The following is a 19,556-nucleotide window of genomic DNA, read 5'->3' as shown; positions in this document are numbered from 1 at the left end:
GGCAATAACCGTGCAGAGCCCCGTCAGAGTAGCCGTTGTGTCTGGCTATGTCCCCTGTCCCGCATTTGCCCATATTATTTGCCCATACATGGTGGTTTCTGTCTGCATTACTTTTTTTTCCTGTCTGCATTACTTTTATGCCCATATGGAGATTATACTCTATTTGTCCGGAGTTCCGTGTCAGGCATGCTCAAAGATGGGGTCCAGGCAAATGTTGATTTGAGGCAAGCAATGATATCAGGTACTCCATATATGGTAACTTCCCACAAATTTGGCACATCATGTCTTCGTTGATATGCACGTCGATTTTGAATTAGATTAGTCGCATACAGGTATATGGTCAGATCTGCCTGCCTGCCTGCCTGCCCATACAGTATATAGAGGTCCCTGATATCAACAGTATATGCCCATATATACTGATGGCACCCGGGCAGCAAGCAAACAAAAATACATACAACATATACCGGTAGTACATAATTATGTAATACATGTACATATAGTCTAAACATGGCCTTGCAGTAATGTATAATTTTAGATATTTGATTTATACACAGTTTATACTTTATACTGTATGTATTTTTTGTAATGTCGGGGAGTTTTATGTAATGCCATTGGTATGTTGAAGCAAATTCCAATGGATGTGTAATAATTATAGCTCTTGGAAAAGCGTCTTTATTTGCATTACAGAAATCACACCTGTGTGAAGTGAGGGGCGCTCTTATCATAGTACATCAAAATAGTTATATTCTATTTGCTCAGACACTATGACATAAGATTCTCCATTCATTGTCAATGGGAATTTAATGTTTGTGTGGGACAAAGCTTGATATAGGAGGGGCCAACGCCACTCAAAAAATAAGTGGACAGTGGAAAGACGTCTCTGGCCAGGGCTCTAAGCACCACCGCCTCCACAGCTGCCTTCGACAAGAAGCCTCAGTCCAGAGAGAGAGGCATCACAATGGAACTGGGCTTCTCCTCCTTCACCGTGGACCTTCCAGAACACCTGGCGCAGGTGAGCAGAGGACACCAGTATGACAGCCTGCAGTTCACATGCGTCTCTCATCAGAACCATCATGAACAAGACCGATCTCCTTGCTGCCGACAAGAGGCCAGGCGCCATCGCGAAAATGAGCAAGAGACTATACACAAAACCCCGGAGAGTACCAGATTGAATGATTGTCCTGTAATTGCCGTGGTAGTGAAGCCAGGGACGCGAGGCCCCTGATGCAGCGGAGCCCGAGTGCAACACCTATAGAGCTGTTGAAGGGGCAGACATACCTTCCTCACAGAGACCCTTAAGGGTGGTTTTCTGATGGCTGTAGACCACTGCTTCTCTATCCATGGTCAGGGCATGGTGATGACAGGAACCGTGCTGCAGGGCTCTCTGGCCGTCGGCGACACAGTGGAGATCCCTATACCCTCAAGGTGACCAAGAAGGTGAAGTTGGTGCAGAGGTTTCCGAAATTAGCCGGTGTCGGGTGCAATGCAGGGTGACCGCGTGGGAGTGTGTGTGTGACACAGTTCGACCCCAAACTGCTGGAGCGCGGGGTGGTGTGCAGCCCTGGTTCGCTGCAGCGCACGCTCCATGCAGCGCTCATCTCTATGAGGAAGATCGGGTATACTTCCGGGGTGCTCTCTCCACGCGCCGCGCGCGCCAAGTTTCACGTCACTGTGGGCCACGAGACGGCAATGGCGAGGGTGAGCTTCTTTGGCCCGCCGCCTGCGGACAACCCTCATGAGTCTCTCTCAGATGCCAAACCGCTCGCCTCATCGAAAACCTCCGCCAGGCCCACTGGACACACCCTTCTCCTTCGAGCGGGAGTACTTCTACCAGGATGACTATGTCACAGGTCGGGGAGAGGCAGCTATAGGGCCGGCGGGACCTGACCCTGAACAGTGGGCACTGTTGGAGTTTGAGTCACGTTTCCCTCGCTCTGCCTGGTGATTGATTGGGTCCAAGCTTGACACAAACATTCATGCCAACGTGTGCAGGTTGGACTTTCACAGGCGTCTACTGGAGGGATTTGAGAACAAGGGTTATGTTGAGAAGGCCCTGACCCGCTTAATTATCTTCAAGATCAAGCACAGGGAGGGCAAGGTGGAACGGTTGACCGAAGATTACATTGCCATTGGCCGGAATCTGTTTAAGAAAGATACCGACCTGCAGCTCTTCGTGGTCGTTGAAAGTCACGCTGTCGATGGGTGAGGTCGGCGTCATTGGCGGTGGGTTCGACCACAGTGGGAAGTTCAAGATTCAAATACCAGAGGGTCTTCGTCCAGAAACCAAGCAATTGCTGTCCTCTGTCTCTAAGAAGAAAGGAGAAGGTGCTGCGGCCAAAGCGGAGCAGGCCAAATAAGCTCATTCTCAGCCTGTCACCATTCACTTGCACTTCAAGCGATAATTATGTCTTTGATCCCCATAAAAAGATGGTTCAGTCCTGACCTTCACTGTGCCAGATTCCTGATGATACTGTGCTGCCCTGCAGGATGGATAGGTCAGGGCATGAAGAGTATACGCTCTCTGCTTTCGCTTTCCGAAACGGAATACTCATAATGGGTGTTGATGAAGCATGCACGCACAATACAATACAACACGTGATCACTTTGCAGTCAGATCAAAGCATCACAAGCATCTCCAATGGTCGTATCTCTCTCTCCTTCTCTCCCCCCTCCCTCTCTCTCTCTCTTTCTCAATTGTGTATGGTTTGGAGCGGCCGTTGCTAGGATACAGGGATCCTTGAGACTGATGGCGGTTATACGTATGACACCTCAGACCTGGCTGCGCTCAAACATCGAATCTGTGAGGAAAAGGCCGACATCATCATCTATGTCACAGACAACGGACAAGCCATCCACTTTCAGGTCGTGTACAGGGAAATTCTGAAATGTTGACAATGCCCCTCTCAGCCAATCAAAATGCAAGGTTGCACAAACTCTGACATCATTCTGCCAATAAGCATGTCCATCTTTCAAGCACAAAAAGCATAGCATGTGTCATAAAGGACTGGCCTGCACAGTCAAAACGCACATTTCCACATTACTTCCAATATAACTTTTTGAGGTAACAATGCCCGACAGAATCTCTGAATACACAATCCGATTCCAGGAACAAGAGCGTGAAATCCTGTCTCTCTCTGCGGAGATCCAGGAGTGTCTGTCCCCGGAGTCGTCACTCTCACTGCTGGACGAACTGAGAGAAGAGAACACTCGTCTGAAATACAGACTCAAGATCCTGAAGAGGAGCCTACAAGAGGAGGAGAAGAAGAGCAGTATGTTTATGGTGAACATTAACCAGCGGCTGGTGGAGATCTTTGGCGAGGCCATCAGGGCAGCTTATCCAGGGTTGGACAACCCTCCTGTGTCTGTCACGCTCAACCAGCAAGCCAGGTTTGGAGACTACCAGTGTAACAGCGCCATGGCCCTCGCTAAGATGCTGGAGACCCGTGCGAATCCCAGAGAGATCGCCGAGAGAATCGTGCAGATCATTCCTGAGAACGAGCTCATCCAGGAGACGGAGGTAGCAGGCCAAGGGTTCATAAATATCCATCTGAAGAGGGCATTTGTGTCCAAACTGCTCTCCGGCCTACTGGTCAATGGAGTCCAGCCACCTCCACTGGCCTTCAGGAAGAATGTAGTGGTAGATTTCTCGTCTCCCAACATCGCCAAAGAGATGCACGTTGGTCACCTCCGCTCCACCATCATAGGAGACAGTGTGTGTCGCCTGTTTGAGTTCCTGGGACATGAGGTCCTCAGGTTGAACCATGTAGGAGACTGGGGGACTCAGTTTGGAATGCTCATTGCTCACCTTCAGGACAACTTCCCAAACTACCTGTCTGTCAGTCCTGACATAGGAGACCTGCAAGCATTCTACAAGGAGTCAAAGAAGCGCTTCGATGAGGACGAGGACTTTAAGAAGAGAGCGTATCAGTGTGTCGTTTACCTGCAGAGCAGGAAGGACGACTTGATCAAAGCCTGGAACCTTATCTGTGATGTTTCTAGGAGGGAGTTCCAGAAGGTGTACACCTGTCTGGACATTAGGCTCATTGAGAGAGGAGAGTCTTTCTACCAGGACCTGATGACTGATGTGGTCAAAGAGTTTGAAGACAGAGGGCTGGTGGAAGTTGATGCCGGTCGTAAGGTCGTGAAGCCTTTGGCCGACATGATTCCTCCTTCCTTCCTGACTGTGGTAAAGACTGATGGCGGTTATACGTATGACACCTCAGACCTGGCTGCGCTCAAACATCGAATCTGTGAGGAAAAGGCCGACATCATCATCTATGTCACAGACAGCGGACAAGCCATCCACTTTCAGGCCGTGTTTGCAGCTGCTCAGATGATCGGCTGGTACGACCCTAAGGTCACCAGGGTGGAACACACAGGTTTCGGGGTGGTGCTCGGGGAGGACGGGAAGAAGTTCAAGACTCGTTCCGGAGAGACAGTGAGGCTCATGGACCTGCTGGAGGAAGGGCTGAAGAGGTCCATGGACAAACTGAAAGGGAGAGGACAAGATAAGGTGCTGACGGACGATGAGCTGCACAAGGCTCAGCGCGCCGTGGCGTTCGGCTGCATCAAATACGCAGACCTGTCCCAGAACAGAGTGAGCGACTACGTGTTCTCCTTCGAGAGGATGCTGGACGACAGAGGAAACACGGCGGCGTACCTGCTGTATGCGTTTGTGCGCATCAGGTCCATAGCGCGTCTGGCCGGCCTGAACGAGGCCACTTTGTGGAAGGCGGCAGAGACCACAGAGGTCCGGTTGGACCACGACAAGGAGTGGAAGCTAGGCAAATGCATCCTGCGCTTCCCCGAGGTCCTGCACAAGATCGTGGAAGACCTGCTGCTCCACACGCTGTGTGAGTACATGTATGAACTGGCGACCACCTTCACGGAGTTCTACGACAAATGCTACTGCGTGGAGAGGGACAGAGAGACGCGTGAGGTGGTGAAGGTCGACATGTCGAGGATGCTGCTGTGTGAGGCGACGGCGGCCGTCATGGCCAAAGGCTTCCACATCCTGGGCATCAACACTGTAGACAAGATGTGACGTCATCGCGGACTGGAATGTCACAGGATTATGATTCTGTAACGGGATGGTGTGACTCGAATGATAATACATCATTATTAGTATTCATTAAAAAATATCTCTATAACGTTGAAGTTCTGCCTGTGTGCCTGCATTATGCCGTTGGACATGCCAGACCTACCAAATAGTATACCACGGGAAAATAATAATAACTAGAACTGCACTCTGCCGAGTGCATACTTGCTTGTTGCACACTAGTAGGCCATAAATGGCCTACTAGTGCGCAAGCAGAGCGCGCAAGTACTTTCGACCGCTACAAACCGCTACAAACTGTCAAATCTCAGTTTCTGCCTCTATTTATATGTCATTTGTAAGTTGATTAGCGGTATACTGTGGTTACTTTGCGCCCTATGCACCGTCCCAGCCTTTTCGATGCGTATGCACCGTCCCAGCAATGACTAATGACTAGACATACGTATACATATACATTATACTATATAGAGTATGTAGTTGTAATTTGATTAGCAGTATACTGTGGTTACTTGGTGCCAAAAAGTGACAGCCGTCTTTTTCAACCGTTTTTATGTATATGCAAATCTGTGCCTGGTTTGCTGGGACCAGATTACACATTACGTCATCGTTGAGAGCTGGGACCAGAGTACATGGTGTGTATATGTATGACTAGCTCTCAGTGATGACGTAAGAGATATGGTCATCTGTGTAGTCTGGTCCCAGCAGACCAGGCACAGATTTACAAATTACAAATCACATTACAACTACATACAGAGTATGTAGTTGTAATTTGATTAGCAGTATACCGTGGTTACTTGGTTCCAAAAAGTGAAGCCAAGTTTTTTTCAACCGTAAGTCTGTGCCTGGTTTGCTGGGACCAGTTACAACATTACGTCATCGTTGAGAACTGGGACCAGAGTACATGGTGTGTATATGTATGACTAGCTCTCAGTGATGACGTAAGAGATATGGTCATCTGTGTAGTCTGGTCCCAGCAGACCAGGCACAGATTTACAAATTACAAATCACATTACAACTACATACAGAGTATGTAGTTGTAATTTGATTAGCAGTATACTGTGGTTACTTGGTTCCAAAAAGTGAAGCCAAGTTTTTTTCAACCGTAAATCGGTGCCTGGTTTGCTGGGACCAGTTACAACATTACGTCATCGTTGAGAACTGGGACCAGAGTACATGGTGTGTATATGACGTAATGTTGTAACTTGTAACTAGTCCCAGCAAACCAGGCACAGACTTACGTTTGAAGAAAACTTGGCTTCACTTCGAAGAGACCAAGCGAAATGATTACTTGCGCGCTCTGCTTGCGCAAGTAATAACACATTGAGCTTCTAATGTTCTTCTTTGACACACATTACGGTATTCACACCAAGTCACAGTAATAACCGTAAACCACTAAATTTAACCAACACAAAGCAATTTTACCTACTCGTTTTTCGACATAACATTGAAATTAGCTACAGCTACCAAACCCTCATATCATTTATTATTTGGCACTTGTGGTGCCAAAGTGGACGGGACTGACACCTCAGAGGAGACAACATTACTACTACCTGGTTGTGCATCTCTCTGTTCCTGCCTCAGCGAACTGTTATCCGCCCTGAGCTGCGCTACCAGGTCCCTGAGCTGCGCTACCAGGTCCCTGAGCTGCGCTACCAGGTCCCTGAGCTGCGCTACCAGGTCCCTGAGCTGCGCTACCAGGTCCCTGAGCTGCGCTAACAGGTCCCTGAGCTCTGAGCCTCCGTAGCCATGACGGGAACAGAACATTTTCTAAACGTACGACCAATTGTAGTAGTACCCAAACCCCCGCAGTGGAAACCAGGGAGCCAATTCAGGTGACCAATGGTCGCTCTCACGTCGTCCCACCACCACCACACACTGGTGCTTTGCGTCACACTGGAAAAGAACAAATCCACCCAAAATGCCACAGGGCATTGCATTAGGGCCTCGGCTGGGAATGCCCATATATGGACATCCCTGATGTCATCAATATTAAGCCCATATATGGGAATATACCGGTATGACCATATCGTGACAGTCTCATGATAACCAGTGTGGTTGCCGCGACGCGAGTCACACTTGCAAATGAACCAAGTCGGTACAACACATGGATCTTCATCTGCGGAGCTGACTATCATCACCTGGATACAGTATTATGAAGATCACGACACTGACCTCATCAAACCCTGGATAGCCATACATGGTCTGACATAATAGATCTGAATATATGGAGCGTCCATCAACTCTACATCTGACCTCACTGACACCAGATTAATAGTTTAACTCCTGCATCTAACACCTTGAATGCGGCAGAATTTTTCAAAAATTATGGCGCTATAGTGTCAAGCAGGTTGGGCAGATGTTACTCTGAAAAGCCCCGCCTTCCATTCCCCCCCCCCCCCCCCCCCCCCAACACCGGGAGGCATAATATTCCTTTACTTCCTCGCACTCATCTGACCTCTCTCTAGAAGAGATAATATTCCAAACAAGATGATTGGTTAAGTCAGAAATGAGCAGTACCCCCACCGGCCACAACGGGTAAGGGCTAGTAGAGTAAAGAGACAGTTTAGTCGGTCCGTAAAAATTAAATAAGGAAGTGAAAAGCAGTGCGCATCCATGAAACATGTCTATGAATGCTGAAGAAGGCATGGCCAAGCAAAAAAAAAATTATATATATATTAAAAAATTACAGCTATCCCGTTTTAGATCATTAAAAAGGACCTAAGGACGTCTCCGGACATCTCCAGACGTCATTAGCACCCCACGGATTTTATTGAGAGGACGTCTGGAAACGTCCTTAGCACAATAGGTGTTAAAAAAGGTTGCAGACCGCTGGTATAGTGGCTTTCCTTTGGGATTATTTTCATAGACCTGGTTGCTTATTTCTCTGACACAATCTGGCAAAGTGCTGACGTTCATCTATCCACAGACAATCAGAGAACCCATTGTCAATTTTTTTTTAATTTAAATTTTATGAACCCCTGTAATTTTCATCAATCGTGTGTATGTATGTCTTTATTTTACAGTGGGTGTTGTGGCTGATAATAATTTACCAATAAATTACTCATGCCGGCAGGCTAAGCCTGGGAGCTAAAAACAAACTGTAATGACGCGCGACAAAACAATGATAAAATGATTCATATCCAAACAAGCTCAAAGTTTAAAACGTTTATATAGCTCAGTGCACAAAATATTATAATACAATAAATAAATATATATATATGCAATAAATATGTGCAAAGAATCTAATAAATAACAATCAAACAGTGAGCAAACAAACGTGAATGAATCAAACTATAAAGTATATTGTGCGGTCAACAAAGTGTATCCTCCCAGCTCACCCTGCCTCCAAGTTCAAACAGCCTTAGGCGTGAGCTGGTTCAGACACCCATATTTGTCGACTACCAAGGGCCACCCACAGTGACGCTCCCACCAATAACGGAACGTCAATGCGGTGCCCACACCCATCACCAACCAAGTGACAACCACTATAGCAAAGCACTCTTTGGCTCCTACAGTGGGCTTGCTGGCCTTTTTCTTTTCTTGAATTGTTGTCATCGTTGCCAGTTCCCACCTGATGTTGTGTGGGAGTCCTGAACGCTCCAGGCCGTTCTGAATCACTGCTAGCTTGCAAAATGTCTTCAGACTAGGTCTTAAATGTAAGATCTGTAAATAACAACAGATGGGTTGTGTCTTGTATCCAAAGATGATGACTTGATCTCCCACCTTAGAACAGTAGATATTACCAAGCCAGTCTGGTCCTACTCCTTTGGGCTCAACCTTTTTCCATGTGAAGGTCTTTGGATTGAATTTCCACAGATCATTGAAGGACAGTCTCAGAGCATAGTTGTAGCCGCCAAATATGTACAGCTCTCCTTTGTAGGCAAAGGCTGCATGACGCATGCGTGCTTCTGGGAGAAGCTGTGCAGAAGGCGTGCTCAGCCAGAGGTCGGTATCTGTGTCAAACACTCTGACGCTGTTTAAGTAAGCTCCACCCCCAAAGCCCCCAAATACAAAGATCTTTGTCCCGATGATTGTGGCAGAGTGGCTCTCTGAAGCAGGCGGCGGAATGTCTCTGGTTTTAATTAAAGACCAGAGCATTATGGTGGTGTCCAACTTGTAGAGGTCATTAGTTATTGCATTCCTGATGCGTCCTCCATGTATATACATGACCTTCCCAGAGACACATGCTGAGTGGTCCTGCCTCCCCTCTGGAATAGACCCAGACATCCTGGGCTTGAACCATCTCAGATTGTCAACATCAAATGCATAAATAAGGTTGTCCTGGTAGTCCCCAACGACGGTAAACCATTTGACTTCCTTCTTCGTTATCCTACAATTCACTATCCCCCCCCAGATGTAGATTGTATCACCTATAAGCACAGCTGTGTGGCCCCAACGCGAGGAGGGTACCTCAATGGGCTGTTTCATTATTTTTCTAATGAAGTTGCCTCCAGTTGTCACTGGAGGCAACTTCATCCAGACCATAGACACTGTGTTCAAGACGTCCACACCAATATGATCCTTGTTGGGGGTCGTTCCGTGGTGGAAACCTCCAAAGCAGTACACCATGTGCCCCACTGGCACTACAGGACAGTAAATCCTTCCTGTTTCCGGATGCACCAGCTGTCTTTTCAGGGACACCGCCCAGCACAACATCCTCTCTCTTCCTCTTCCTCTGTCTTGTCCGTGTGTCTCTGTCTCTTAACCGTGTAATTCCTCCTCTTCTCAGTCTCTCTCAATCACATTTTAAATGTTCGTTGTCACATTATATAGGCTGACCAGGGTTCTTATCCGATGTCACTCATAACACATACTGTAACACTGACATGCATTTAAAACAATGCCAATTTGCACAGTAGGCCTACTGTAAATATTCCATGAAGCCAAATTATATCAGAATAACACATTGAGCTTCTAATGTTCTTCTTTGACACAAATGACGGTATTCACACCAAGTCACAGTAGTAACCACTAAATTGAACCAACACAAAGCCATTTTACCTACTCGTTTTTCAACATAACATTGAAATTAGCTACAGCTACAAACCCCATATAATTTATTATTTGGCTGCCAAAATGGAGGGGACTGACACCTCAGAGGAGACAATATTACTACTACCTGGTTGTGCATCTCTCTGTTCCTGCCTCAGCGAACTGTTATCTGCCCTTAGCTGCGCTACCAGGTCCCTGAGCTCTTGTAGCTCAGCCTCCGTAGCCATGACGGGAACAGAACATTTTCAAAACTTACGACCAATTGTACACCCAAAGCGAGAGCTGTGTCCGTGTGCTTGGGAGTAAGTCGGATTTGTTTCCGGTGGGGGTTGGCCTTCGCCAGGGCTGCGCTTTGTCACCTATCCTGTTTGTGATTTTCATGGACAGGATCTCCAGGCGTAGTCGTGGCGGAGAGTGTATTCGGCTCGTTCACCTAAGTGTTGAATCATTGTTTTTGCAGATGATGTGGTCCTGATGGCACCATCGGTCCAAGACCTTCAGCTCTCACTGGACCGGTTCGCAGCCGAGTGCACGGCGGCTGGGATGAGGATCAGCGTCTCCAAATCTGAGGCCATGGTTCTCAGCAGGAAACCGGTGGATTGTGCAGTCCGGGTAGGGAATGAGGCATTACCCCAGGTGAAGGAGTTCAAGTATTTCGGGGTCTTGTTCACGAGTGAGGGGAGAACGGAGAAGGAGATCAGCCAGAGAATCGGAGCTGCAGGGGCGGTATTGCAGTCGCTGTACCGCAATGTTGTGACGAAAAGAGTTGAGCCAGAAGTCAAAGCTCTCTGTCTACCGAGCAATCTTCGTTTCTACTCTCACCTATTGTCATGAAGTGTGGGTCATGACCGAAAGAATAAGGTCCCGAATACAAGTGGCCAAAATGAGTTTTCTTCGACGGGTGGTTGGCATCTCCCTTAGAGATAGGGTGAGAAGTTCAGTCACACGAGAGACTCGGAGTAGAACCGCTGCTCCTTCGCCTGGAAAGGAGTCAGCTGAGGTGGTTCGGGCATCTTGTTAGGATGCCTCTCGGGCGCCTCCCTAGGGAGATCATCGACGCACGTCCCACTGGGAGGGGACCCCGGGGCAGACCAAGGCGCAGTTGGAAGAAATACATCGACTCACTGGCCTTGGAACGTCTCGGAATCCCCCAGGAGGAAGTCACTAATGTTGCTCTGGAGAGGGAAGTCTGGAGCTCTCTGGTGGAGCCGTTGCCCCCGCGACCCGACTACGGATAAGCGGTTGAAGATGGATGGATGGACGACCAATTGTAGTAGTACCCAACCCCCACATTGGAAACCAGGGAGCCAATTCAGGTGACCAATGGTCGCTCTCACATCCCTCCACCACACACTGCTGCTTTGCTTCACACTGGAAAAGAAAAAATTCACCAAAATTCACACCATACACTCCCCCACAGGGCATTGCATTAGGGCATCGGCTGGGAATGCCCATATATGGAGATCCCTGATGTCATCAATATTAAGCCCATATATGGGAATATACCGGTATGACCATATCGTGACAGTCTCATGATAACCAGTGTGGTTGCCGCGACGCGAGTCACACTTGACAAATGAACCAAGTCGGTACAACACATGGATCTTCATCTGCGGAGCTGACTATCGTCACCTGGATACAGTATTATGAAGATCACGACACTGACCTCATCAAACCCTGGATAGCCATACATGGTCTGACATACTAGATCTGAATATATGGAGCGGGCCATCAACTCTACATCTGACCTCAATGACACCAGATTAATAGTTTAACTCCTGCATTTAAAAAAGGTTGCAGACCGCTGGTATAGTGGCTTTCCTTTGGGATTATTTTCATAGACCTGGTTGCTTATTTCTCTGACACAATCTGGCAACACTGCTCCTCAGAAGTGCTGACGTTCATCTATCCATAGACAAATTTGAGAACACAGTCAATTTATTTTATTTTATTTATGAACCCCTAAAATTTTCATCAATCGTGTGTATGTATTTATTTTTCTTTTTTCTTGAATTGTTGTCATCGTTGACAGTTCCCACCTGATGTTGTGTGGGAGTCCTGAATGCTCCAGGCCGTTCTGAATCACTGCTAGCTTGCACAATGTCTTCAGACTAGGTCTTAAGTATAAGATCTGTATCCAGACAGTATTAGTCTTGTGTCCAAAGATGATGACTTGATCTCCCACCGTAGAACAGGAGATATTACAATGCCAATCTGGTCCTACTCCCTTGGGCTCAACCTTTTTCCATGTGAAGGTCTTTGGATTGAATTTCCACAGATCATTGAAGGACAGTTTCAGAGCATAGTTGTAGCCGCCAAATATGTACAGCTCTCCTTTGTAGGCAAAGGCTGCATGACGCATGCGTGCTTCTGGGAGAAGCTGTGCAGAAGGCGTGCTCAGCCAGAGGTCGGTATCTGTGTCAAACACTCTGACGCTGTTTAAGTAAGCTCCACCCCCAAAGCCCCCAAATACAAAGATCTTTGTCCCGATGATTGTGGCAGAGTGGCACTCTGAAGCAGGTGGCGGAATGTCTCTGGTTTTAATTAAAGACCAGAGCATTATGGTGGTGTCCAACTTGTAGAGGTCATTAGTTATTGCATTCCTGATGCGTCCTCCATGTATATACATGACCTTCCCAGAGACACATGCTGAGTGGTCCTCCCTCCCCTCTGGAATAGACCCAGACATCCTGGGCTTGAACCATCTCAGATTGTCAACATCAAATGCATAAATAAGGTTGTCCTGGTAGTCCCCAACGATGGTAAACCATTTGTCTTCCTCCTCCGTTATCCTACAATTCACTATCCCGCCCCAGATGTAGATTGTATCACCTATAAGCACAGCTGTGTGGCCCCAACGCGAGGAGGGGACCTCAATGGGCCTTCCAGTTGTCACTGGAGGCAACTCCATCCAGACCATAGACACTGTGTTCAAGACGTGCACACCAATATGATCCTTGTTGGGGGTCGTTCCGTGGTGGAAACCTCCAAAGCAGTACACCATGTGCCCCACTGGCACTGCAGGATAGTAAATCTGTCCTGGTTTCGGATGCACCAGCTGTCTTTTCAGGGACACCGCCCAGCACAACATCCTCTCTCTTCCTCTTCCTCTGTCTTGTCCGTGTGTCTCTGTCTCTTAACCGTATAATTCCTTCTCTTCTCAGTCTCTCTCAATCACATTTTAAATGTCCGTTGTCACATTATATAGGCTGACCAGGGTTCTTATCCGATGTCACTCATAACACATACTGTAACACTGACATGCATTTAAAACAATGCCAATTTGCACAGTAGGCCTACTGTAAATATTCCATGAAGCCAAATTATATCAGAACTAGAACTGCACTCTGCCGAGTGCATACTTGCTTGTTGCACACTAGTAGGCCATAAATGGCCTACTAGTGTGCAAGCAGAGCGCGCAAGTACTTTCGACCGCTACAAACCGCTACAAACTGTCAAATCTCAGTTTCTGCCTCTATTTATATGTCATTTGTAAGTTGATTAGCGGTATACTGTGGTTACTTTGCGCCCTATGCACCGTCCCAGCCTTTTCGATGCGTATGCACCGTCCCAGCAATGACTAATGACTAGACATACGTATACATATACATATATTATATAGAGTATGTAGTTGTAATTTGATTAGCAGTATACTGTGGTTACTTTGCGCCCTATGCACCGTCCCAGCCTTTTCGATGCGTATGCACCGTCCCAGCAATGACTAATGACTAGACATACGTATACATATACATTATACTATATAGAGTATGTAGTTGTAATTTGATTAGCAGTATACTGTGGTTACTTGGTGCCAAAAAGTGACAGCCGTCTTTTTCAACCGTTTTTATGTATATGCAAATCTGTGCCTGGTTTGCTGGGACCAGATTACACATTACGTCATCGTTGAGAGCTGGGACCAGAGTACATGGTGTGTATATGTATGACTAGCTCTCAGTGATGACGTAAGAGATATGGTCATCTGTGTAGTCTGGTCCCAGCAGACCAGGCACAGATTTACAAATTACAAATCACATTACAACTACATACAGAGTATGTAGTTGTAATTTGATTAGCAGTATACCGTGGTTACTTGGTTCCAAAAAGTGAAGCCAAGTTTTTTTCAACCGTAAGTCTGTGCCTGGTTTGCTGGGACCAGTTACAACATTACGTCATCGTTGAGAACTGGGACCAGAGTACATGGTGTGTATATGTATGACTAGCTCTCAGTGATGACGTAAGAGATATGGTCATCTGTGTAGTCTGGTCCCAGCAGACCAGGCACAGATTTACAAATTACAAATCACATTACAACTACATACAGAGTATGTAGTTGTAATTTGATTAGCAGTATACTGTGGTTACTTGGTTCCAAAAAGTGAAGCCAAGTTTTTTTCAACCGTAAATCGGTGCCTGGTTTGCTGGGACCAGTTACAACATTACGTCATCGTTGAGAACTGGGACCAGAGTACATGGTGTGTATATGACGTAATGTTGTAACTTGTAACTAGTCCCAGCAAACCAGGCACAGACTTACGGTTGAAGAAAACTTGGCTTCACTTCGAAGAGACCAAGCGAAATGATTACTTGCGCGCTCTGCTTGCGCAAGTAACTAGCTTGTTGCACACTAGTAGGCCATAAATGGCCAACTAGTGTGCAAGCAGAGCGCGCAAGTACTTTCGACCGCTGTAAACAGTCACATCTCAGTATCTCTGTACAAACAAATAACATTAAGAAAATGTAACTATCACAGCGTTAAATATAAAACTATATAGAGTATGTAGTTGTAATTTGATTAGCAGTATACTGTGGTTACTTGGTGCCAAAAAGTGACAGCCGTCAACCATTTGTTTGGGTATGCAAGAAATGCAGCAAATCTGTGCCTGGTTTGCTGGGACCAGATTACACAGATGTCCATTTTTCTTACGTCATCATTGAGAGCTAGTCATACATATACACACCACGTACTCTGGTATACATACGTGTACATATACATATACTATATAGAGTATGTAGTTGTAATTTGATTAGCAGTATACTGTGGTTACTTGGTGCCAAAAAGTGACAGCCGTCAACCATTTTTTTGTGTTTGCAAATCTGTGCCTGGTTTGCTGGGACCAGTTTACACAGATGACCATTTTTCTTACGTCATCGTTGAGAGCTGGGACCAGAGTACATGGTGTGTATATGTATGACTAGCTCTCAATGATGACGTAAGAGAAATGGTCATCTGTGTAATCTGGTCCCAGCAAACCAGGCACGCATTTGCTTACACAGAAAAGTGGTTGACGGCTGTCACGTTGAAGAGACCGGGCGAAATTATTACTTGCGCACTCTGCTTGCGCAAGTATCTAGAACTGCACTCTGTCGAGTGCATACTTGCTTGTTGCACACTAGTAGGCCATAAATGGCCAACTAGTGCGCAAGCAGAGCGCGCAAGTACTTTCGACCGCTGTAAACTGTCAAATCTCAGTATCTCTGTGAAGGAATATAATATACGTTATCTAACGTAATGTATAATTATTAGGTGTAACTATTTGCTACCTACCTACTTTATGCATATAAACACCTAGTATTATTAAGTATGGTTCAAGTTTCTATCTAGTCATACGTATACTATATACACCAGTAAGATGCGTTAACGCGGGAAGCGAACGCTGCTGTTGTGGCAGTCTGACACACACACACACACACACACACACACACACACACACACACACACACACACACACACACACACAAACACACAGATCTTTTTTCATTTTTATTTTGCGTGCATGTTTATTTTGTGTGTGTGATACAGCTGCGCCCTCTGGTGCCGGGCGGGTGGTGTAACAGGGGGACAGACAGACACACAGACAGACATGATCTGCAGGGTCTCATAGTTAGTGCTCACTGCGTTCGCAATAATCAGTAAAATAAAATAGCAAATTGTGCCTGATCTGCTGGGACCAGAGTACGTGGTGTGTGTATGACTAGCTCTAAATGATGACGTAAGACATACGTATACATAATATATACATATACTATATAGAGTATGTAGTTGTAAGTTGATTAGCGGTATACTGTGGTTACTTTGCGCCAAAAACCGTGACAGCCAACCCGCCATTTGATGCGTATGCAAATAAAACAGCAGATGTGTTTCATCATTGAGAGCTAGTCATACATATACACACCACGTATTCTGGTCCCAGCAGATCAGGCACAATTTGCTATTTTATTTGACTGATTATGTATATAGTATACGTATGACTAGCTCTAAATGATGACGTAAGACATACGTATACATATACTATAGACCTACAACAACTTCTGTGAACAGACTTCACTGTAGTAGCTTTTCATAAATTATATTTGTACTTAGGCTGTCTGCTGTCATGAAAGTTTATAGTTAGAGAAATTCAAAGTCCAGCCATCTGCTGTCCAGCCTCTACCACCCCTCACTGGGGAAAATTCTGGGAGGAAAACAGAAACGGGGTGAGTTGTCTTGTTACCAAATTACCTACCTATAGGTTCCATCCTGGAGGCCAATCTTTCCGGTGATAAAATGGCCACCAACGTAATCAAAAAAGTCAATCAAAGAACAAGATTCCTTTGCAGGATCTCCTCACTGGTCAACAAAAACACCTTGAAGACCTTAACAGGAGCCCTCGTACAAGGTTTCTTTGATTATGAATGCACCTCTTGGTACCACAGCACCTCAAAGGCCCTTAAAACAAGGCTCCAGGACCTCCCAAAACAAACTGGTCAGGCTCCTATACTTGGCCTCACCCCCCAAACCCACCTCACCCCTGCCCACTTTGACAGGCTGGAATGGCTTAGGGTCGACGACAGAGTACAGCATCTTGCAATGGGTCTGTTCCACAAGATTCGATACGCACCAAGATATGCATGTAGGCCTACCTGTCTAAATACTTCCTTAATGTAAACAAAGTCCACACCCACAACACCAGAGGGAGTGCAACAAACCGTACAACCCAGATTCGGCACAAACAAGGGACTAAATTATTTTCGCTCCTATGCCACCAAAATGTGGAACGCCCTACCAACAGTCATTAAGACATGTGAATCCCTTGACTCCTTTAAAACCGCTCTCAAAGGGCACCTACGGACGGCTGCAATTCGAAACTGGCCCCCGTAAAATCTGAATCCCCCGCCCCCCCACCACCCCCCCTTTTCCCCCTCACTGTATTTATGTTTCTTTTCCCTTTTTGCTTCCTTTATGATGAATTCCTGTTCTGTTCTTTAACTATATAGAAGTGTCTATTTGTACGTCTCTAAATGTTTTGATGAATTGAACATGGTGGACCCTCTTGTAAAGTGTAATGCTTAATTGGGTCGTCCACTCACAGTTCAGTCTTTGTATTGAGTTTGTGCTTGAAATGTACTGTAATTCTGCAAACGGTTAATAAATATTTCAATCAATCAATCAATCAATATTTGGGTAAACTGTGCAGTAGCCTACAGAAGTGGATTGCTGCTATATTGTAGTTTCACTACTGCAGAACAGTAAAGAAGTTTATATGATTATTTAAAATATTTTGTCTAAAACGTTCATACACTAGTATTAAACAATATAGCAGGCACGGGTTATAATCAGCTCTTCTGTGCGCATGGCATGCACACATGTAGGCGCATGGTGGCGCTAAAGTTCGTTTGTAGGCAAGAAGATGTCTCTCGCGAGAGTTGGCAACACTGCGAGAGGGAAGGGGAGGGGCTTCCCTGCTATTGTGTTTTTGCCATAGAGTTAGGTTTTTGCACGGCGCCAAAGTCAGAAAGAAGTGACAGAAAGAGAGGTTTTCATAATGTTGAGTTGACTGTGGCACTGGCTTCACTTGCGAGGCAGAAAAGCAACTTTTACGCATCCAGACAGTATTGTAGACAGAAATACATGTCGAGTCTTGGCGCAAGTATTCTCTGTTCATATTTGTAAAGTCTAGACTAGACTAGAGCAGTAGAGCTAGAGCCTGGCGCACTAAAACCAACTGTTGTCGACCGTCAGCTGTGGAGACCAGGTGGAGACTTGTCCAGAGAGAGAGACGGAAAGAGAGAGAGAGACACAGAAAGAGAGAGATCGTTCTGTTGTAGAATATCATCCATTCACCAGCCCGTGGTGGAAAACCCTCCCGATTCTTGAAACCTAGAAGAGTGAGTAAAATGACAAGGCTATTATGTATATATTTATAATGTTTTTATTTACTTTTATTCCATTTTAAAATACACGATGATCAAACAAATCAGAGGAAACAATTGATACAAGAGAAAACAAAACTAATGAAAACAGAACTGACAGAAAATGTGTGTGTGTGTGTGTGTGTGTGTGTGTGTGTGTGTGTGTGTGTGTGTGTGTGTGTGTCACGTGTGTGTGTGTGTGTGTGTGTGTGTGTGTGTGTGTGTGTGTGTGTGTGTGTGTGTGTGTGTGTGTGTGTGTGTGTGTGTGTGCGTCAGCTGTGGAGACTTGTCCGGAGAGAGAGACAGAGAGAGAGAGAGACAGAGACAGAGAGATCATTCTGTTGTAGAATATCATCCATTCACCAGCCCGTGGTGGAAAACCCTCCCGATTCTTGAAACCTAGAAGAGTGAGTAAAATGACAAGGCTATCAAGGCTGTCACAAAACAGTCATATCTAGGGACCTCAAAACCTACTCTAGTGAGGCCTTTAACCTAGAACTGGAGAGACTGGATTGGTCCGATGTGCTCAGGAGCTCACTAGTCGAAGAAGCATGGCTTGGCTTTAAAACCAAATTTACAACAGTACTAAACAACATGGCTCCTCTGAGAACCATCAGGGTCAAAACCCGCTCGGAGCCATGGATGAATTCGAACATACTGACTGCAATGAAAGCCAGAGACAACAAATGCTCTGAACTTCTTAAATGCAAGTCCAAGCTAGCTAAGCGCTTCGACAGTGATCTCCAAACCAAACTGTGCATCCTTAAAACCCAATGTAACAAGCTAAGAAACGGTGTAATTGCCATGACCAAATCAGCCAAAAGTAACTTTATCAATGATAAAGCCGAGGAAATCAAAAACAATCCTCGGGAGCTCTGGAAGCTACTAAACAACCAACTAGGCTGTGGTCAGAAACTTAAAACCAGGTTTACTAACATAAACATCAAATCAAATAACACCCTCATCACTGACAAGGTTGATGTAGCCAATCACTTGAACATCTTCTTTACAAACATTGCAACAATGCTGGTTAACAAACTGCCCTCCCACTCTGGGCGTTTTGGTGTAGAGCACATCAAAGGCTTCTACAAAAACCTAGGTGTTTGTAAAGATGATTTTAAAATGACAATGGTAACAACTGAGGAGGTACTTAAGAAACTGAGTGCCCTCCAACCCCACAAGGCCACTGGCCATGACAATATTCCCTCCAAATTTCTCAGAGACTCAGCCATTTCCATAGCTCCAGTCATCACCCACATAGTTAACCTCTCCATCAAACAAGGACAGGTCCCCAGAGATTTTAAACTGGCCAAAGTAACCCCCCTGTACAAAAAAGGGA

At 46.0% G+C, this 19,556-nt stretch overlaps 1 protein-coding gene and 1 pseudogene across 2 annotated transcripts; both read left to right on the top strand.

Annotated features, from left to right (window-relative positions):
- Window positions 1-231: 231 nt before the first annotated feature.
- Window positions 232-2,442, top strand: LOC308323455 (selenocysteine-specific elongation factor-like; annotated as a pseudogene). The gene is made up of 2 exons: window positions 232-241; window positions 861-2,442. The product of its transcript is annotated as a selenocysteine-specific elongation factor-like (transcript).
- A 625-nt stretch (window positions 2,443-3,067) lies between these two features.
- On the top strand, window positions 3,068-5,044 carry LOC308323874 (arginine--tRNA ligase, cytoplasmic-like; the record flags this gene model as incomplete). The annotated part of the gene is made up of 1 exon (XM_080775730.1): window positions 3,068-5,044. One exon carries the CDS (start codon window positions 3,068-3,070, stop codon window positions 5,042-5,044), a length of 1,977 nt encoding a protein of 658 aa, XP_080631856.1.
- Between the last annotated feature and the right edge of the window lie 14,512 nt (window positions 5,045-19,556).

The sequence above is a fragment of the Protomyctophum bolini genome, assembly GCF_963924005.1.
Source record: "Protomyctophum bolini genome assembly, chromosome: 11".
Lineage (NCBI taxonomy): Eukaryota > Metazoa > Chordata > Actinopteri > Myctophiformes > Myctophidae > Protomyctophum > Protomyctophum bolini.
Note: the sequence above shows the minus strand (reverse complement) of the source record. Positions and strands in the feature narration are given on the sequence as shown.